At 45.2% G+C, this 22,812-nt stretch overlaps 1 protein-coding gene across 2 annotated transcripts in view; it reads right to left on the bottom strand.

Annotated features, from left to right (window-relative positions):
- PRKCE (protein kinase C epsilon) overlaps nt 1-22,812 on the bottom strand; it is a 443,161-nt gene that overhangs the window by 29,012 nt on the left and 391,337 nt on the right. For both annotated transcript variants that reach the window (XM_036334682.1, XM_036334683.1), the window contains one exon: nt 3,090-3,228. In XM_036334682.1, coding sequence (XP_036190575.1) covers nt 3,090-3,228 — 139 coding nt within the window. The remainder of the gene's footprint in view (nt 1-3,089; nt 3,229-22,812) is intronic.

Consider the following 22,812-nt stretch of genomic DNA (forward strand, 5'->3'; position numbering starts at 1 on the left):
AAGTGGCCTGAGGTGGTCTGTGTATGCTCAGATAGGATGGCGCTGTGGGAACCACAAAGTGGCCCTGCCCACCCTTACCCAAGCCTCTTCCAGAACCTTCCCATTTGGGTGGCATCTTTTATAAAATTCCTTTTAGGCTTAGCCCTAATTATCTGTGATGAAGCTGGTGAGAAAGGCAAGGCTTTGCACGCCATGGGAGGGCACCCAGTGCGGCAGCCAACCCCTGGAGTGGGTTAAAGCTGGGGTAGAAGAGGAGAGGCATTGGGTCTGATGACATCAAGCATTACCCAGGGCTGGCCGCCATCCCTGGGGAGTGGGGGCTGGGCGTGGAGAAAGAAGAGGGGGTGTGATGGGGGTTAGCCAAGGGCACATGGTGGGAAGAGAAGCCCTGGGGCAGAGCTGTGCCTCAGAAGGTGTCTCTGGTTTCAGGTTAGCCTAGCACCTCCCAACTCCTCCTCTTTGAAGAGAGGCTTATGACTTCTGAAGCATATTCATGCTCCATGCTTTAATCTCATTAGATTCTCAAATTGGCTTGATGAGGTGAGTAGGGCAGGAATTGTTATTCCCATCTGAAAGGTGAAGAACCCAAGGGTCAAAACATTCTGTGACTTGATCAAGGTCATGAGCGCATTAGTGGTCAAATCTGGCCTGGGATCTCAACTCTCAGGTCTATGCTTTGCCCACCTGAGTGCACACCCCAGCAGCAGAGACAATGGAGCCCCATTTATTAGCCAGTGCCTGTGGTGCTAAGGGCTTTAGAGGTCTACTTCCACAGAACCTTCCCCGCAGCCCTTGCTGAAGGAAGCAGTATCTTTATCAGCTGTAACTTGACCACAGAAGACCAGGGACTATTAGCCATTTCACATGTAGTGGTGATTCTGCAGAGTGGGCGCAAGTGCAGATGGGAAGGAAGAGTGTCTGGGCCTCTTAAATCAGAGTTGTTCATGGTGAATTTCGCCAATGGCATGTCTTCCATGAAAGTTGTGTGGGTGTTTTGTTCATCAGAAAGTGAATGGTTGTCTTGGGCTGGGTCCTTAACACTACACTAGGCTGTCACCCCTTTGACTCTGGCATCAACTAGAGGGACTGGAACCAAGCATTCGGATGATAAAGGATGAATGAGGAAGATACTGAAGAGCGGGTCCCAGTTGAGAGCCATGGCTTTCACTGATTTCTCCTTGAAGGTTAAATTCCTACTATTCCTGCTGGGAACACACTAGCAGAGACTGACTGAAATCTCTACTCTTCCAATCTCTCAAAAGGCAAACATTTTAATGAGAACTTACCTATTACTTGATCCTCACTTCCCAGACCCTACGCAGGCCGTCTCTCAACTGTCCTTCCCTCTCACTGTGCCCTCTGATCCACATGGCTGATGCCCATCTACTTCCTGGGACAGCTCTGATTATGACCCTTCTACACTGGGAAGCCCTTCATGGGTCCACAGGTCCCACAGGATAAAGACAATCTTCCTTAGTCCTTTATGCTAATCTCATTCATGGCTAAGAGCACTAAGAAATACTGTTCTAGCTACACTGTTTTCCTTTCTTTAAAAAGGCCAAGAATGTTCTTATCCCTTCGTCTTTGCTCATGTTGGAGTGTCCCAAGTTCTCATTCATATATTCACTCAACAAACCATTACTAAGAGCCAGATTTGTGGACTGAATCTGGGAAGTACCCAGATTAGAAACAAAGCTCCTACCCTAAAGGATTCATAGCCCAGGGATGCTGAACCTCCTCCCCTGCCCACCCCCCACTCAATCCTCCCTATTGTTTTCAGGAATGTTCCCCACCCCCACCACCAAAGGAAATCCTGCTAATTCTTTACAACTCAAATCATTCACCAGGTGCTCCAGAAAGCCTGCCCTGATCCCTGAGGATACCATCTTGTGTTTCTTGTACCTACTGATTCTACTTAATTAGTTGTTTACTTACCTGTCACTCCCTCTAGACCAAAAGTTGTTTTAGAAGAGTGACCATTGTCTATTATTTCTTCCCACACTGCTTTGTGCCTAGCAGGTGCTCAAACAATGCCCACTGAGAGGAAAGGGAATCTAAGTGTTCTAACACACCTATCCACCACGGGCAATGCTTAATGGGGATTGATGCTTTCTTACCATCTTCCATGTGTCACAACCCTCAAGACCATTTTTATTAAGTATGTATGATAGGCTATGTCTTAAATCTGAATCATATCGCACTAGGTCAGTGGTTCTCAACCTTCCGGCCCTTTAAATACAGTTCCTCATGTTGTGACCCAACCATAAAATTATTTTTGTTGCTACTGTTATGAATCATAATGGAAATATCTGATATGCAGGATGGTCTTAGGCGACCCCTGTGAAAGGGTCGTTCAACCGCCAAAGGGGTCGCGACCCACAGGTTGAGAACCACTGCAGTAGGTATTGCTTAGTTGGGCATGCTTGATCTGGAAAAACTCAAGGCAAACAAACACTTTATGATGAATAAGACATCTAAACAACTTTCACAAAAGGCATCCCATTGGTGAGGCTCCACATGAACATCTCTGATCTCCATTATAATGAGGCAGTTAATCTCTTCTTTTTCGTCCTCCTCCTCCTCCTCCTCCTCCTCCTCCTCCTCCTCCTCCTCCTCCTCCTCCTCCTCCTCCCTCTTTGATCCTGTCTTCTCCCTATGTAGAATCACCACTACACTAGAAATGGCAAATTACTCCTGGTTTCCCTGTAGGCAATTATAGCTGACTAAGTTCATTGTTGCCTTTATCAATGGTGCTCCTTATTCTGGTTAGAAGTAAAAACAATGATACAAGTCAACAAATTTCTCTTGGTCCTAGCTCCACTGGTAGTTCTGGACTGGAATAAAAGAGAAATATTTAGGAGGACCTGCCCAGAGTTGAAGAATGATCTGTTACTTTCTGCTCCACCATTCTCTCCCCCATCACCACCACTTCCTTAAGGAAAAATCAGCAAGCATATCTCCTTCTTCCCTGGAATCCATCCTGGTTTTCTAGAGCCTTCACCCAGCACCACCAGGTGACCCAGTCCATGGGGTTGAGCCCTGGCTCAGCTGTGGCAGCGGGAGGAGGTGGCCCTTGCACAGGGTCTTACCTCGGGAGCGATGTAGTCAGGCGTCCCACAGAACGTGGTCGTCGTCACACCGTTCAGAATCCCTTCCTTGCACATCCCAAAGTCGGCCAGCTTGCAGTGACCTTCTGCATCCAGAAGGATGTTGTCCAGTTTCAAATCCCTGCAAGATGGACCAGAACCACACGGTTAATGCTGCACTCATCCCAATACAGTCTTCTTGAGTTGGAGAGAGGCACACATCTCAGGGAAACCTGCTACAGAAAGGAATGTCTTGAGGAGGAGGCTTGACCTGCCAGCAATCAAAATCAGTCCCCATCTCCCGCCCATGATGGCCAACCCCCAAAGCTGCCTCCATACTCCCCAACACGATGGAGGAGCTTCTGCAACCCGAGGACTGCTGTGCTATAATACAGTTATTACAGCTATTAACTAGCTATTAACAGTATGTGCTGAAATTCATATTATTTAGACCTTGATATGCCCCTGCCTTTGTGAGTTAACCATGCAGATCACCTAAAAGAACAAGACTGACACATGTGAACATCAATGAGTCAGATAAAACCACAGAAGAATCAGATGCTACTTTATGGAGCATCAACTATGTGAGCTGTTGCATTTCAGGGGGGGGCGGCGGAGGGGGGGTGGTGGCGGAGGTGGGGGGCGGCGGCGGAGGGGGGGGGCGGCAGGGACAGCTAGTGCAGGCAGGAGGGCTTCCAGGAAACAGTGACTCTCAAGAGGAACTTGGATAGATGGGGAGGTTTTGAAAGAGAAAAGGTGAGAGGGTGGGGAAGGTCAACACAGTAGATACAAAAGGTAGTGAAGAGACCAATGAACTGGGTCCCAGGGAATGATGAGGCAAGACAGACATGTTCAAACCACCCACGAAGAGCCTCCAGTGCCAGGAAGAGGGGTTGGATGCTCACGCTGAGGGCAGTGGGAGCTCTGCCTGTGTGTGCACTGGGTATTTGCAAGATCAGTCTTTCAGGAGTAAGCAAGCTGAGTGGGGGGAGGGTCTGGGCAGGACGGAAGACACACTGGTTGCAACAACCAGGACCTCCAGAGCCCCGGTGGTTCTGTGCATGAGACAGGACCCTGGTGGCAGCTGGATCAACTGGTGCAGCTGCCTCATGGCTTGTGTTACAGTTTGGGGATCTGTGTAAGATCTTATATAAAATCTGGGGTTCTGGGTAAGAATTCCCTACCAAGCAAGTCTGCAAACCCAAGACCTATCCCACAGAAGGACCTAGACTCTTGAATTGAGGTCTCTCCCCCTCCCCACCCCCGGGACTTCCTCAGGAGCCACTTTGGGGTAGGTGCTGGGTCGGGGGGCGTCTTAAAAATAAGGCCCAGTGTCCTGCACACAGACCAAGAGGGGCCTTTCTCCCAAGCCTGTTGGCATCTGGACTTGAACTCCTCCCCCACCAGGAATCCAGGCCCGAGTGCAAAGATGGGGCAGGAAGCATTAGGGCCTGCCTGCCTTGCACCCGTGGCCCCATTTCCACTTACAGCTGGGACTTCTTGAGAAAAGAGAACTAAAATATGCTACTCTAAGCAGATGCTCATGCACTGCAGAAAGAACAGTGAGCCCAACCAGCCCAGTCGCTGAGGTTGGGGTCCCCAACCCCCCTGGCCACTGTGTATGGTCAAGGCTTAGCTTTGGCTGGGGGTGGAGAGCAGTGACATGAATACCAGCGTGGCTCCGGCATTCTGGGTTTTAATCACTGTTGTGGCCTGGACCTGGCAAAGTCATCTTGATGCTCTGTTACCTTATCTGTCAAGTCGGACCAGATACATTCCTGCTCCTAGGCTTGCCCCTGTATGTGAAAAGTAGCAGGTCTTCACTACTGTTATTCCCACTTCCTTCATGAGGAAACTGAGCGAGAGGGAGCCAGGTGTCCTGTCCGCCCGCCTGCAAATGCTGGAGTCCTTGAGAGGTGGACATAGGCCCAGTTACTGCCCTTTCACACTCTCTAATCTAGAGTTGCCTTTCCAAGACCCAAGCGCAGGCATATTGACCATCATGGCAACACCCATCGTAATAGTAACAATAATAACATGTGGGAAGCACCGTGGTCTACAAACTACACTGAGCCACACTGAGAGTTAGAAAGAGCACATTCAGTTATCACTATGGCAGAAACAAGTGAATACAAGCCGGAAGAAGGTAAGTGGTTTCTGTAAGGTGACAGGTCCCCAGCTCCGGAAGCTGCTCTTGCCTCTGTGTGCCACATTTCTTTCAATGCCAGTCACCAGCCCCAACCCCAGCTTTTTTTTTTTTAATCTTCACCTGAATATATGCTTAGAGAGAGGAAGAGAGAGAGAGAGAGAGAGAAGTCACCTCGATTGGTTGCCTTCCATACACGCCTGACTGGGGACTGAACCCACAACCCAGGTGTGTGTCCTGACTGGGGAATAGAACCGGCAACCTTCCACTGCATAGAATGATGCTCAACCAACCGAACCACTCTGGCCCGGGAGCCCCAACTTTTTAAGGACCCCACTTGCCTCCGCTCAGAGCACTCTCTTTTAAAGCCTTTGTTATGTCATAGAAAGGACTAGTTCTAATTTGTATGAATGGAATAGATTCAGAAGATTCCACACCAGCCTGAACCTTGCCCTTGGCTCAGCCTTTCCTTCAGCTCAGGGCTCCTACTCAGGGCAAGAGAAGGTGGGCTGTCTCCCTTCTCCCCACCTCCTGCTCTTTCCCTGCCCTGGGCCAGATGCACTCCTCTTGGCTTTCAGCGCTGCCTCCTCAACTAGAGGCCTAAGTCTCCCTGGGAAGGGGCAGGGGTTGGGAACAAATGTTTCGCAGCCGTGCCTGCTCTGAGGCCCAGCTTGCAGGGCAGGGTAAGTGGGCTTCATGTGAGTTCCCACCGTGATCAAGTCACAGCCAGGGATGCAGTAGGTACTCGTCAAATTTGTTCACTGGCAGCTTTTCCAAGAAGGTCTTCTGCTTCAATCTGAGTCCCTGTCGGCTCGGTTCTCAAATACAAAGCAGGGACTTTTGAGGACTGGGGACATTTCTAAGGAGGTGGTCATTTCTTTAATAGTGGGGAAAATGCAGCAAAATCCCTTTCCATATATATATATACACATCCCTTTCATATATACACACATACCAATGTGACTAGCCTTTGCTTATTAGGTTTATCTATTAATAGTTTCATGTACTTTTTTGAATAGGTAATACATTCATAAAATCCAAAGTATAAAAGGGCATATGGTATATACTCTCCCTCCTGCATCTGTTCCTCAGACAATCCCTTTTCCCCCTGAAGGCAACTGCTTTTTATTTAACCTCTGTGTATCCTCTTCTTCACACTTTATACATGAATGAGAAAATGTGAATATATCCTGCATACCCTGGAGATATTGTGGGTTCCAGATCACAATAAATGAGTATCACAATACAGTAAGTCACACAATTTTTTTGGTTTCCCAGAATAGAAAAGTCATATATACACTACCCTGTAGTCTAAGTGTGCAAAAGCGTTATGTCTAAAAAATGTACTTACTTTGATTAAAAAAAAACTTTATTGCTAAAAATGCTAACTATCATTGGAAGCTTTGAGTCATAATCTTTCTGCTGTTGGAGGGTATTGCCCAAGTAACATAAAAGATTACTGATCCTAGATCAAATAACAGATATAATAAGAAGGTTTGGAATATTATGAGAATTACCAAAATGTGAAACAGAGACAAGAAGTAAGCAAATGCTGTTGGGGAAAGGGCACTAATAAACTTGTTCAACACAGTGTTGCCACAAACTTCAATAGACACAATATCTATTAAGTACAATAAAATGAGATATGCCAGTATTCACTTACTCCCTTTTAGCTAAGTGGAGCTTACTAAATGCATGCATTCGTACCTTACCTTTTCCACTTAATATATAGTAGAGATCTTTCTGTCTTGGCACATAAAGAGCCTCCTAATTCTTCTTTAGGGCTGCATAACACTCCATCATATTTACTGGGGAGCATTTAGGATGATTCTAATACTGTGCTATTACAAACAGGGCCACAGTGAATAAGCTTGTATATGACATCTTGCATAGCTATGAAGGTAATTATACACACTTCCTAGAAAAGACATTTCTGAAACTGATAGTACAAGAATGGATTTCCATGGATGTTGACAAACTACCTTCCTTAGAGGTTGAACAATTCACTGTTCCATCAGCCATATAAAATAGTGCTTGCCAACATGGTATGTTATCAAGTTTCTGATAGTCGGATAATATCTTAGTATGTGCTTAGGTTTCTCTATAAGTCTGAGCATTTTTCATATATTTTAAAGTGATCTGTATTTTCTTCTGTGAACTGTCTGTTGCCTATTTTCCTTTTGTGGTGTTTGTTTTATATTGATTTTTTTGGAGCTCTTTCTATATTAGGGACAAACTTGGTATTTTGTCCTAGTTTACTGTTTTTGACATTTACTTCCTTTTTACTGATGAGAGAGAGACAGAGAGAGAGAGAGAGAGAAACATTAATACTTATTTATGCTGGTTGATTCTTGCGTGTGCCCTGACCAGAGACTGAACCCTTCACCTTGGTGCATCGGGCCGATGCTCTAACCAACTAAGCTACTCTGCCAGGGCAACATGTACTTTTGACATTGCTTGCAGTGGTTTTTGCCAGGCTGATATTATTTATTTTTATGTAATTGAGTTGATGTTTTATTTTTATTTTGGATTTTAAGTCTTAATTTGAAAGGGCTTAACCATTTCAAAGTTATAAAAGCATCCTCCCAAGGTTTCTTCTGGTACTTTGACGCTTTCATTTTATAAACTTGTCTTGATGTATTTGGAATCTGTCCTGATGAAAGGTGTGAAGTAGAGATCCAACTTTGTTTCCAGACATTTAGTGAGTTGTCTCAATTCCATATGTTGAATAGTTCATATCTTTTCCTCATTGACTGAAATACCACCCCTATCAAATGGTGGTGCTAGATCTCTGCATGTGTTTGGATTTATTTCTGTACTCTTCATTCCATAATATTGATCTATACCATACTTTTTAACTTATTATAGGTTTATAATATGCTTTGACATCCAGTAGGGCTGAGCTCCTTATTATTCTTCTTTCAAAATTACTGGCTACTCTTGCTTGTTTATTTTTCCAAATGAACTTTAGAATCATCTGTCTAGTTTTTTAAAAATATCCGGGTGGTGATTTTATTGGGAACATGTTTAAAGTTACAAATTAACTCAGGGAGAATTGATATTTTTATGATGTTGAGTCTTCCTATCCAATAATACTATTTGTCTACTTCTTCAAGCCTTGTCTATGTCCTTTAGGAGAATTTTAAAGTTCTCCCATATAGATATTGTACATATCTTGTTACATTTTATGGCATCCTGCTGGCTGTCCCAATATCCATTCTCACTTTCTTCCTTAGAGAAAGAATTTTGTTTAAAGCCATGCACACAGCCACATAGCTATAAAGTAGAATTCAAAGCCTTCCTCAGAGCTGGGTGTGGTTATGTGACTAAGTTCCAGCCAATCAGATGTGTGACAGCCTCCTTAAAAGGAAGAGCCTTCCTCTGCTGTTCTTTCCTTCCTCTCTCCTGTGGCCTGAATGCAGATATAATGCCTGGAGTCCTAGCATATGCTCCTTTGACCAAAAAGACAAGGACCAGGCCCCAGGAATGGTTGCTGGAATGCCACCCCCAGATAATGTTCACATGAAAAAGAAACAAACATATCTTATTTAAAGGACTGTTGTCTGGGGTTTATATGTTAATGGCAACTGAATTCACTTTAAATAATCCAAGTTATTATTTTATATTTTAAATTCTTATATAGTAAATGGGGTCTTTTCTTCCATGATATCTTCTATTTTTTTTTATTTTTTTATTTTTTTGCCTAAGTATATACAGTCTGCTGATTTCTGCTTATCAGTCTGTGCCCTGCCACTCTACTGAACATTATTTTTACAGAGGAGTTTTCCAGTTGATTCTTCCCAGATTGTCCAAATCACCTGTAATTAGTAATCACTTTATCTCCTCTTTTGCAGTGTTTATATTTATTTCTCTTGTCTGGTTGTGTGGTCTAGAATTTTAAGACCAAGGCTAAATAATGATGGTGATAGCAAGCATCTTTGATAGTCCCTGATTTTTTTTGGTGGGGGGGTGGGGGGGTGGGGGGGGTGCAGGGAATGGAATCTCTGAGCATTTCTTCCTCAGGCAGAATGTCATTTTCGTTGCCCCTGTCACTTGGCACCCAGATTGAAGGCGACCTTAACTGCTTTCCCCACCAGAATAAGGACCTGTGAGAGCTGCCATGGAACCTCCCTTCCACCCCAGCTGCCAGAGGGCCAAATGGGCTGTGGGGAAGAGGGGAGGGAGCAGGCCATGCAGAATCCCTTCAGTACAGGGTTTCTAAACCTTGTCACATTGGATTGACATTTGGGGCTGGATAATTCTTTGTTGTGGGAGCTTTTCTGTGCACTGCAGGATGCTAAGTAGTATCCCTGACTTCTATGCATGAAATGCTATTAGCAAAAATATAAATAAATAAGTGCTCTCAGCATCCCCCCCCCTCCCCCTGCAGTTGTGGGCAGTTCAAACTCAAATGCCCCCTGCAGGGCCTCTGGGGGACAACTACTGTTCTCATCTAAGGCCCCAAGATGGTCTGGTCCAGGTCATGAAGCCAAACAGGAATCTGGGAGCAATGCTCTGGTTTTCAGGACAAAGTGGCTGTGCCTGGAGTGTCCCCTGCCATTTTATCCCCAGGAGACAGCAATCCAGCCCCTACCATCCCTGCGAACATCTGAAATGTAGAAGGAAACTCAGGCTCAGTAAAGGTAAGTCACGAGGTTGCCTGGCTGGTAAGAGACAGAGTTGGGCTGAGTCCGTAGGACTGTCCGTGAGCACCTTTCAGATCAGATGTAACAGTAAAAGCCATGAGTTGGAAATCTCTAACTGCTGATTGGACCTAAATTCCTTTGGGCTGGGAAAGGAAGGCTTCGTTCGTAGTGAGAAGGGAACAGAGACCGGGAGGTCACAGTCGCTGACAGGGAAGAATTGATTTAGAAGCCGCATGGTATAACCAAAGCTCCCTTGGGATAGGAGCACAGATCTCTCCCAGAAACTCAAAAGCTAGCAAGAGAGGAAATTCCCAAAAATAATGTACCTTTAAAATTTTTTCTATAAAACCTGAAGGGGGAATAAAAAGACCTAGCAGTTAGTTTTATGAAGGGGAAAAAAATAGCTTATCTTCTAAGACCAACCGTGCTCCTTTATTAGGGTGGGAAAGGGAAAGAGATCTGCGAGGAAAGCAAAGGACCCGAAAATGAGTTTCTATGAGGTGGGGGAAAATGTTCTCATACTGAGGGAGCAGTGATAGGTCAAAGTATACTTTCCTTTTAGCAAAAGTATACTTTCAATGTGATAAAAAATCAACTGTTGATATCTCTAGAAATATGGATAATTTCACTTCTAGGACTTGCCCCCCTCATAGTTATCTGTGCATCTCACTCGGTGTCTGGCTTATGTATAAGCAGTTGTGTCTACATGTCATCATCTCAAATGCTGGGCGGCTCCTCCAACTTCTCTCTTCCTGATGTTCAGGTCGGAAGTGAAGGAGTTCTGATGCTGAATCATAACTCTGCTATTTACTAGCTGGAGGATGTTGGGTTGGTCCAAACTATCTTTGGGACTCATTCTCCTTATCTATAAAATGGGGATAATCTTGCCATCCCTGAATGAACAACAGAGGCGAAGGCTCTAGCACAGTGCCTGGTACATGGCAGTTACCTCAGAAATTCCGACCTCTCCAGCAATCTTCAACAGGCATTTCTTAAAACACACATCCCTTGTGGGGCAAGTCACTAGATCCCTAGCAACTTTTTATTTTTTGAAAAATACTTATTACCTTCTATTGTGTATAAGACACCGAGATAGACACTGTGAAAATAAAAATAGAAAGCTTAAATTTTATCACATGGGGGAAAGGCATAAATGATATTTAAAAGAGAGAGAAAGAGAAAGAGAGAGAGAGAGAGGGAGGGAGAGAGAGAGAGAGAGACTAAAACTTTTAGTCTAGCCCAGTGAGAACATCAGGGGTCCTGTCCTCTGGGCCTAGGGAATGACACTACATGGGTACACCAAGTGCCCAAGGGAGAAAGCATAGCAGGGGGTTGCACAGGTGTTACTAATCAGGGTTGATAGACAGCTTCCAGATCCTGGCAAACTTCTCAGGACCTGGGATGGCCATGCTTCGAGCCCGGGCCTTTCTGCAGAGCAATGGGAGCTGCTGTGGTTGCAGCTTTAATTTGTCCCTCTGCTCTTGGATCACCATGCACTGTCACTCCCTTATCTCCTTGACCACCCACCACAGTCCTGGCAGGGGTATCGCCATCCACACTTTAAAGACACAATGGCTCACAAAGGTGAACAAGGGACCTGAACTTTATAAGTTGGGTGGAGTCCTGTTTTCTTAATACAACACCTCAGTGGTCTCATCTGAAAATTCATCCTTTCCCATTTATAAAATTTCACTTTCCCAACGTGCCGGCAGATTCCCCAAGAATAAGGGCCAGAAAACTCTTCTCTGTAAACCACACAGCATTTAGCAAAGGGTTAGCACACATGACAGCCTTCACACAATAGAAAACATTGGGGGGTGGGGGGGGGGGAGTGTTTTGCTTGATTTGAAAACTCGCCCTAAGGGAGGGACCCATAAGTGTCTGTCTTCACTCCAGTGTCTGATGTTCTTGCTCCCTCGCATGCTCAGCCTCGGCGCTCAGGCCTGAGTGCCACATTAACGATGGCAAATTCTTCCATTTACTTAAAGATGAAAGATTAGAAGTATTACTTTGCAGATGCCAAGTATCTGGATCACCAGAGAACAGGCCCTCGGGAGGTTATGAAGAAACCCTGCTTGTTTTTGGACAAACAGTGGAGACTTGTGAACAACTGTGGTTAATCAGATGGGAAGACAGGCTCTTGGCTGATAGATGTTACCAAACACCTTCAGAAATTTGACAACATATTCAAGAGGAAGACAATTACCCCCTTCAATATAGTCAGATGCCCCTCAACCTTGTGGCAAATGTTGGTGACTGACTAGCATATTCCGCTCGGCTTTCTCTGCACAGGCCCCTCCCACCTCGCCCAGGAAAGCCAGATGGCTCAAATCCCACCCAGGCCAGACAGGATGATCTGCGAGAAGCCTAGGAACAATGCACCTCATGCCTCTCCATCAAACAGAAAAGCATAATTTGCTTCAGAGACAAGGTAACTGATTTCAAAATTCTCCACCGCACCGCAGTGCTGACACCTGAGAGTCAATGGTCATATTTCACTCTGGGCCAGTCTGTAGGGAACCCTTTCTCCAAGCCTTCAACAGAAATAGCTCAATCATTTAGGAGCAAAATAATAACTACTTCATATTTTTAAATGCTTTTTTATACCAGGCTCAGTATTAAGTCTTTTACATAAGTTATCTCATTTTATCTCACAAATAGCCTATGAGTCTGGTAGGACTATTATTATCCCCATTAAAGATCTGCCTGGGGTTACCTACCTGGCCCAGGACACAAAGGTGATAAGTAACAGAGTCTGCTCTGTCTGACATCAACTCCCATGCTCTTAACCATTTTGCTCTGTGGCAGGAGGAGGAAAAAAAAATTGTATCCACACTCCTGCCCTTTTTTGGGATTGAGAACACAGTTGATACTGTTGGGGTGATGGTTGTTTTTGACTCATAGCAACATGGTTATAAGACATAACCGATAATGCCATTTTGACCAAACAGATGACCCGGTGTCTGAAGAGAACAGACCTTCAGCGACTACAGTGACAGTTGGGAACCTGAGGTGTGAAACAGCATCCCCTTTCACAGCCAAAATAAATACTGGAATTGTACCTGGGCATTAAGACTTGGAATCACGGCAGACTAACTCATCTGATAGCATGGTTGTCCAATTATTTATTTTATCCACAGCAATGAAAGCAAATTCTTATCCTTAATACTCATGGATAATAACCTGGCCTCCACTGATGGAAAATAGGCCTTGACTTATGTCCCTAGCAAGTGGTGTGGGCTGCCCTGCCTGTCATGATACTATACCTAGGGCCTCATTCCTCTCCAGGCTATCAATCATCTTGCATCTCAAAATGGCTTTCTCTGCACATTTGGGGTTCAGTGTTCAGACAGGGGCTAAGGACAGTGGTGACCTCAAGCAAGCCGCTTCTCTGAGTTTTACTGTCCTCAAATATGAGATAAGATGGCTGGATGAGTTAACACCCAAGGACCCCTCTCATCTAAGATCTGGGAAGCAAAGCAGCTGGAGTTCATGAAGCTTGAACTTGCAAACCTGGCTGTTGCATGTTCAATAATGTTTCCCTTTCCACTTTGGAGCAAACCTTTCCCAGCAGGCATTTTACACAAAATGTGAATCAGATGAAACTCTCCTGCTTGCATTCTTCAATGACGCCCCATGGACATGCTTCCTAGAATGGCATGAGAGGGCTTTGCAGTCTCCACCAACCTGGCCTTTTAGTCTCATACCTCACCACACTCCCTCGCAATCCAAACCTGGGGCCTATGGGGAATTCGGGGATGGGAGAGTCCCAGATGTGTGAGTCTGTCTCCTGCTCGATGTCCTGGCACAGGCCCCACTATGAGTATCTATCTTCCAGAATAGAGTCACGAGGACAGGGCCTGGAAACTCCCCAGTGCCTGATGCATCCTAGCTTCTCAATACCTGTTGGGCAAATGGATGAAGGAATGAATGAGTAGAGAGCTGATTTGCAGACCACGGCCCCAGGCAGCCGGATGACTCGGACAAACATTTCAGATAACACATGGAACTATTAAAACATCGAAGGCTCAAATCATCAGAGGTAGCTGAATTGGCGGTTCTCTCGAAACTTCTAATCCCTCCTCCATTACATTCAGGGAGAACCCCTCTGCTACCTTCCATGGTAGTCACAGTAGAACTCAAGCGCCCCGAAATGGCTATTTGAGGTTCAGTGATGCCTCACTCTGGCTCCAGGGCTGGCCCTCCTCTCCCCACCATTTGGTGCCACCTGCCCCCTCTGTCCAGCCATGGGGTCTCCGACAGTTCCCCAAGCACGTTTGCCACATCCCTGTTCCCTCTCCCTGGAGAACAAACTCCTTGGCATTCAGGTGTCGGTCTCCATGCCCTTTCCTGAAAGGAGCCGCTCTTGCCCACCCACTGCCTGCCCCAGCCCCTTACTTTAACCCCAGTCACCTTGGTCATTTCCTTTGCAGCAGTGATCATAGTTTGTAATTATTCTGTTTGTTTATTTCCTTGAGTTTTACTCAGTGAGATCCATGAGACCCGGGACTGTGACTTCATGTTCATAGCTTAGTCCCCAGAGCCCTGCAAAGTGCCTGACACTCAATGTTCATTGACTGTCTGGATAAGATAATGGGCAGGATCTGTATTAAGTCCATTTGAATGACCTTCCAGTTAATGGCATGATTACAACTACTAATGCACTGCCTACTTGGCCCTACTATGTAATGCTCCACGATATTTACTGAGTTATCAGTCTGAGTCCGTTTTTGTGCTAGGTCTTGAGCACACTGAGAGAGAAGACACAGCCCCTGTCTTCGAGGAGGGGTCTGGAGGGAGCAGGGGATACAAGGCAAGAATACTCGGGATGGTAAGTTCTACACCAGTGGGACAAAGAGGACACCACCATTGCCCTTAGAAGGCAAAGGCTGACGGTCTCGCCTTTTTTGGGCTCAGCGATTTGTAGCTGGAAACCCAGCCAGCATTCTGTCATCACAGAAAGGGCCACTCCAGCTGAAGGACCAAGAGTAACCTTTCTGGGGGCGTGCCTGGAGCCTGGCGGAAGTAGAGTGTAGAACACTACGCAGGGCCCAGAATTCCCGGACGCGAAGGCCAGCAAGCCGCCTTACAAGCTCCTTTGTCCGGAGGAGAAGCTGCCAAAACTAGTGAGCCTGGTCTCCCATGCGCAGCCCCGCAAGGAGCCACGTGCTAGGAGAGTGGTCAGCACCTCGCAGGTCACCCGGCCCAGAGAAAGCGCTGACGAAACACAAATGAAGCTCCACACGCGTTGAGGGGGATGTAGGGAAAGCACGTCTTCCTGTGAAGTGGGGGTCACCCAAGTTGCGAAGGACATCGGAGGCCTCGTGCAAGGCCAGGAAGCTGAAACGGACTGACCTCGGTGGGGACACAGAACAGATTTTATTATTCTTAGAAAAAGAAGTCTTACATTTATATTTGTTTAATTTGGCCACGGAAGGTATTTGCTTTAAGACCGTGTGGTGCTTTTCAGCTAATCAGAAATGTGAATGGGCGCACGCGTGTGTGCGCAGGCATACGTGCCGCTTAGGGTCTAGGGTTGTGGTCATGCCCACATGTGTATCTACGGACTTAGACCTACGGCTAATAAACAGGGAGAAGACAGAGGTCCATGAGCATTAGGCAGATTAAGAAGATCCCTGTTTTTCATCAGAGCGGACACATTCTGGTAGAGTTTACAAAACAAAAAGAATTAGAGCTAAAGACAGCCTCCATTGTTACACTTGATGACTGTTTACTGGGTACTTACCATGTAGCAGGCAGGTCCAGGTTTTGGTGTGAGGGTAGGGGTCTACCAGTAGTTCAACCTGCACATTCTGAGTCTGAGGTGCCTTGGAGACATCTAACTGAATAGGCTGAGCAGGTGGTGATACATGAAGGTTGGGGCTGGAGAACTAATGATCTGGGTGAAATTTTCTAAGAGGATAAAGTGAGAGAAAAGGAGCACGCTAGCCCTGGTCTGTGAGCAAGTCCAACAGTTAATGGGCAGGACTTGCAAGGGAAGAACCAGAGAGGAAACTCAGAAGACTGAGGTGACCAGGAAGCCTAAGGAGGGGGAGGACCTCAACCATGCAGCATGTCAGTCACTGACACGCTGTCTCCAGTTTGGTGATTCAGCAGTTCCCAGATCTTTTTATCCAAGGGAAAGAGAGCTATTTGTCTTTATTTGTAGTTACTGATATTTTCTCTTTATCCTTTGAAATTCCAATTTAGAAATAATAATAATAATAATAATAATAATAATAATAATAAAACAATAATATATAAATGGCATTTTTTAAGAAAAGACTTTCCAGATCCATACAGTTATCAAGTGCCAGAAACTGCAAACCCACCAATGGGAAAGAGGGAAGGAATTTACAGAATTCCACTCAGACTGGAAAAAAACACCCCAACAATTCTGTAAGTGACATTGGGAGACAGGACCTTGTACAAGACAGTAGCTATCGCCTTGAAAGAACTTCCATTCAGAGAAAACCTAATAGAACTGCATGTTCAATTATTGGGTGCACTGGTGCCCCAGCCCAACGATAGCTCAGTTTCCTGGGCCCTTCTCTCTCCACGCCAACAGGCCCATTGCCTTCTCGTTGTCCTCGCGGGCACTCCCTACCTACTGCTCCATCTGAGGAGGAGACTGTACTCCAGATACTTCCTTCTCATAAAAATCACCTTCCTCCAAACTATGAGCCCTCCTGAATAACTTGCAGATCTGTTCAATGTCATTGAGGTAAGGTGGATACCATAGCTTGATATGCAACTTCCCCCAGAGAACCCCATATGGTGAACAGATGCATAGACTGCTCAGAAGACTCTGGAAAGTTACTGGGGGAGACTCTGGAGAGTTATTGGAGGAGATGGGCACCGCTTTAATAGCTGCTCAAATCCTGGCTGGAGTGACCACTGACTTATCCTTGCCTCTGAGTTCAGCATGAATCAGCCACTTCTTTTTTTTTTTTTTTTTTTTTTTTTTCTTAACCACAGGACCATTCTTGAAGCAGGATTGGGATTGCTTGATGTTATTCAGCTCAAATTAAGAGTGCTGTGCATTCCCTGGCTTAGCTGGAAATTACTGGCTGTGTTTTATCCTCACACTAGAGCAGGTGGTTTGGGCAAAAATGTGGATGAAATAGTCAGTTATGTTCAATGGAGGGAGGTTCTTAAGGTTGACCCCTCTCTATTATGGGAAAAAGTAATAATCAGCTTTAAACAGTCTCTCAGTTACAATCAAGGTCATGGAAGTATACTGAGGGCCTTGGGATGTACACGCAGAGCACAGCAGACCCTGAGATTTAGCAAGTATAGCTTTACTATTCTTTAGCTACCCTGGGGGCCCATGACAAGGAGCAACTGCTACCTGCATCAAGGACATATTTTAATTTGGGTTTTAAGAAAGTCTGTGTGTGGTGTAAGCCAGCTGGCCAAATGAATGAATACAAGCGAGTAGAGACAGTGACAAGTTCTGTGAGAGAAATAGTTCTCAGCCAGAAAGCAACTGGTTTGACCCAATTAAGCACAGGGATGTGCAATTGGTTGGTGGTTCAGATCTGGGACAAACAAGTCCTCCAAAAAGTCTATTCAGAAATAAAGAAATCATGATTTGTGAATTTATTTTAGCAAGTGCTATGGCACAAAAACTTTAATGAAAACTAAAAAGGTGGTTAAAATACTCCCTCCCTCACTCTCCCTCTCTCTCTCTCTTTCTCTCTCTCTCTCTATATATGTACATATATATTTGTAGTATATTAATCACATGTATTTTATTACATTCATCCTTTAATTATATATTGTTCATGTACTTTATTATATATAATTTTTAAAAATATATTTTGATTGATTTCAGAAAGGAAGGGAGAGGGAAAGAGAGATAGAAACATCAATGATGAGAGAGAATCACTGATCAGCTGCCTCCTGCACACCCCATACTGTGATTGAGCCAGCAACCCGGGCATGTGCCCTGGCAGGCAATTGAACCTTGAACTCCTGGTTCATAGGTTGATGCTCAACACACCAGCTGGGCCATATATAATTAATATATGTCATTAATATAGAGATATAACTATATAGAGAAATGTTGGGAGTTTGTGTTGCCTGTATATATAAAAGTAAGTATAAGTATAGATGCAATAAAGTAGTTAACATGTTGTGTGAGAATGAGCCCAGGCAACATAAAATTCTTAATCTCTTTTTCTCTCATATTTTAATCATACAACTTTATTGTGTGTATATATAGTAAGGCATATATAATAAAGTACATATACCTAATGAACATACAAGTATGATTAATATATGCAACATAGAGGATGTTTAAAGTTATTCATTGCTTATATATAGGGTGTCCCAAAAATGTATACACACACTTTGAATAGTTATGAAAACAGTGTTTATTAAAACACCTTTCATTTTCAAAATTGAGCTATCAGGTGTTAAATTATGTATTTTTGGGGGACACCCTTACACACAATAAAGTATATGTGATAAAGTATCTAGTATCATTCATATTTGTAATACATATTTAGCATAGGTATCTGAATGTGTGCATTTATATTTTATATAATACATGTACCTATAGTGTATGTTTTCTATAAAATCAATAGAAGTTTAAGTGATTTCTTAGCTTATATTTGGTGTTGGTCTCTTCCCAAATTTGCAATATATTTTTACCTACTGCTTTATATGAACAGAGATTAAAAAAAACAACAATCACTCTTGAAGGCTTAGAGTACACAAATGTAAAATCTGCCATCTTTTCAGGCTAAAAAAAATATCACTATTTTCATGTGCTAACAGCCCCAAATGGAGGTTAATTAAACAAATGTCAATTTTCTAATCTGTTGATGATTGTCAAGCAGTTTTTATTGCCAGAGATTAGCTGTTAAGATATACATACCCACAACCATGCCTGCTATTTTCTGAAACATAAAGGTTCTGATTTAATGGAAAATCACTGCAGGGCATAAGTATAAACTGTAAAACAATTAAAATCATAAATCCAAATGGCAGCAATTCCCAGTGAGTCTTACAACATCAAACTAAGCAGCTGCCAATCTGAAAAGCTCTGCCCTGGGCCCTGCAGGCGAGCTGGCTGGAGCTGGGGCTAGAGATACGCACGGGCGGCTTCCAGTGGGTGGCCTCCAGCGAGAACCTAAGGCTGACCCCATGGGACAGTGGGATGGTCAGCCCCAGGCCTCAGAAGATTCCAGGGCAGAGGCTGACCACTGGTTTCTAGCCAGCTTGTTTCCCTTTCATAGGAAACGCCATTCATTCATGCATTCAAATATTTACTGAGCAACTACTGTGTGACATGTACTGTTCTTGGCTTATAGGAAACCAATTCCCGACCTTCATGGAGCTTCCATTCTCTCGTGGAAAGAGACAATGAACAAAATGATAAATAACATGTTAAGGAAGGAAACTGCTATGAACATTTAGGCTGGGGTTAACTCTGATCCATGTTCCCTGTCTCTCTTCCATTGCGTGACAAGTAATTATTGAGTACCTTCGAAGTGCTCTGGACTTTGTGAGATGACTTGCAAGAGATAGAATTCGAAGACTTGGCATCTGCCATCCACAGGGGAAACAAGGAGAAACCCAGTAAGCTACCGTGCTCAATGACAGCGTTTAGTGGGTATTTACCAGTGCACCTCCCATGGATGATCTCATTTCATTTTCTCAAAAACGCTCTCAAATGGGTCCTATCACTCCCACTTTAGAGATGACAAAACTGAGACTTAGAGAGGGAAAATATCTTGCCCAGAAGTCCACAGCTGGTATGGGGATGGTAACCCAGCTTTGCACCTTGCAGGGGGAGCTCCTAGGCACGCCCTCCACGTGTGTCTACACCAGGTGGTGGAGACAGTCTGCACTGAGGAGTTTCTGAGAAGCTGCAAGCTCCTGGAAGAAGGTCCCACATCTGCTGCATTGTCCATATGCTCCTCGGGTCCACAGTGCCTGCCCCAGTGCGAGTGCCAGGAGAGGTCAGTAAATACTGCCTCTCTGGTCCTGCTCTGGTGGTCTCGCTGCAGGACTACCCTCATTTCCATCCCAGACGGGCTATAGTGTGTGGTCACTGAGTCTTAACTTCTCAATAATGACATTTCATTGGTTTATTAATCTTATTTGTAATGCTCAACCAGAGAACTAGGAAAACTGGTTAAAGATCAAGGACACAAGAATAAGGGAAAGTTTACCAAAACAGGGACTCTCCATGATGCCACTTAAGGATGAGTAAGGCTGAGATGCCTGAGAAGACACCGCACAGACATGAGGTGGAAGGTTTCTCTGGCTCTGACTTACTAATGCTGTGTGAATACAGTGACTGAATCTCAGAGCCTCAGGTTCCTTACCTGCAAAACGGGGTTAACAATACTCATTTCAAAGACTGACTGTGATGCTTACTTGAGATGATATGTAAAGAACGTATTACAGTTTCCGGCACAGAGTGGGTGCTTGACAAATAGTTCCAATTCCCCTTCATAGCAGTTTCCAAACTCGACCATTCAAACCACTGTTTTCAGACTCCTCCCTCACCCACAACGAAATGACTTTCTGTCCCATGAACAGATTTGAATCTCGGCTGTTTTTTCAGACTGACCGCATTGCAAGTGACACTGTAAGGGAAGAGCACAATGTCTAACCACTATGCTGGACACCTGAAACTAATACAATATCAAATGTCAACTGTAATTGAAAAAAATTTACAAAGAAAACTGTAAATTAGTGAAGTGTGACTCCAGTATCAGGAACTTTTCCTCGTTCCCTGCCCTTTCCTCAGTGGTGCCCCTCTCCTGGGCCAGTGCCTGCTGCCTCTATGCTCGTCCACTCTCTCCCAACCAGCTCCTGAAAGAGGCTGACCACAGTGCTCATCCTCTAGTAGTGAATGCTCACGGGGAGAGGGAAGGGCACGCCCCTTTGCCAAGGTCTTACCATGTATATCCCGGGTTCTGTATCCCAGGCACTGTGCTAGGTTCTGTGGGGGAGACTCAAGGATGTTAAGAATGCGTTTCCACCAGGAAAATGTTTGAAACGTGGTATTAAAATGGGGAGCACATGTTTAAGTATTAATAAAAGTCAAATCAAAGGTTAAACAGTAAGTGTTCACTTTGGGGCTTTTGCAGACACTGTTCTCTCTGTCTGCAACACCCTTCCTCGTCAGTACCCCTTGACTGGCCAGCTCCCCAGCCCCACTTCACTGGCCACCCCCCTTCACTGGCCAGCCCCCCTCCACTGGCCAGACCCCCCTTGACTGGCCAGCTCCCCAGCCCCGCTTCACTGGCCACCCCCCTTCACTGGCCACCCCCCTTCACTGGCCAGCCCCCCTTCACTGGCCAGTCCCCCTCCACTGGCCAGCCCCCCCCCTTGACTGGCCAGCTCCCCAGCCCCGCTTCACTGGCCACCCCCCCTCCACTGGCCAGCCCCCCCTTCACTGGCCAGCCCCCTCTTCACTGACCAGCCCCCCCCTTCACTGGCCAGCCCCCTCTTCACTGGCCAGCCCCCCTTCACTGGCCAGCTCCCAGCACTTCCTGCAAGAAGCTCTCATGGGCTCCCCCAGTAAGGCTCAGTGCCCCTCCTAAGGGAGTCCCAAGACACCTGGGCCACCCCTGCCATTCACAACAATGAAATGTGAATGTTTATCTATTTGTCTGTCTCCCCCATTAGGCAGTGAGGTCCACGGAGAGGGGATGAAGGACAGGGGGAGGGGCTGCGTCAAGTTCATCACTATCCCCACAGAACCTTGCACAGTGTCTGGGATGCAGCAAGCACCTAATCCATATCTGGTGACTGACTAAGAATGAACACAGGCACAGAGAGTTCTCTGTGGGCGGAGGGGTCGGCTTCCATGACGGTGCTTTGGAGTACTTACTAAAGAAAAATGCATTAAATAATTTCCTTCTGGAAACTCAGCGTTGCCTGTGCCACAGCTTGGATGCCAATCTGATAAAACAACACTGCCTGTACCCACACTACAAGAACCAACCTGTTGGGTGATTAGTACCCTGGCCTGGCAGCCCCAACCCTGCTGCATACAGCTGCTGTGCTGTTTGCACAGGTTAACTTGCCTTAAATACTTTTTAATCATTTACAACAGGCACTTCATTTATACAATGAAGGCACATACAATCCGACTGTGATTCGTGCTCCATTTTGTTGTGGCGGCGATCGTGTAAGGGATGGACTTGGATTTTCCTGCTTATTTAAGCCTAATGTGAATGAGTACGGACTCGTCATCAGAGAGCATCTGCTTTTCTCAGAAGGTCCTTACTTGTGTACCTACTAAGTGTCTCCATATTCAAATGCATTTTTTTAAAACAATGTGTGAACTTTTATTGGCACGTGTGAACCTGGGAGAAGGGAATCATTCAGAGACACTGAAAAGTGGAAAATCTCCATCAGCAGTTGTACTTGGCTAATGAAGTCAATGACTAACTCACTTCCTCCTGATGACACACAGTTAACCGCATCCAGGAACTTGACTCTCTTTCTCCTCTTCCATCCTCTACGCCCGCCCTGCGTGGTATATGCCGACCTCTAGTCAGATACACTGACTTCAGAAAAGATGTCTCTTTTCCAGATTAGTTGATTCCCATGGACTGAAACTTTTATTTAAAATCCAGTCATGGTTACCTAAAATGTCCCCCAAAAGTCACTGTTATTTTCATTTATCAGGAACTTTCTAGAGGAGCATGTTATACAAGTATTGTATCCCCTGCTTTTCAAAAGTCACTTTATGCCTCTTCGCTTTTATGAAAGACCTACCTTAGTACCTGTTTTCGATAACTGAAAGAAAATCCAAAGAGAATTTCTGCTTTTACAAAAAAAGGCAAGGAGCGAAGAAGCGTGCAGCACTGTTTGGCAGTGAGCTGTTGCAGAGGCGCTCTGCACCCTCAGCGGCGAGAGCCATACCTCCAGGCTTCTTCCCTGAGAATTATGCTCAGTATCT

Source organism: Myotis myotis, unplaced genomic scaffold (assembly GCF_014108235.1).
Source record: "Myotis myotis isolate mMyoMyo1 unplaced genomic scaffold, mMyoMyo1.p scaffold_m19_p_14, whole genome shotgun sequence".
NCBI lineage: Eukaryota > Metazoa > Chordata > Mammalia > Chiroptera > Vespertilionidae > Myotis > Myotis myotis.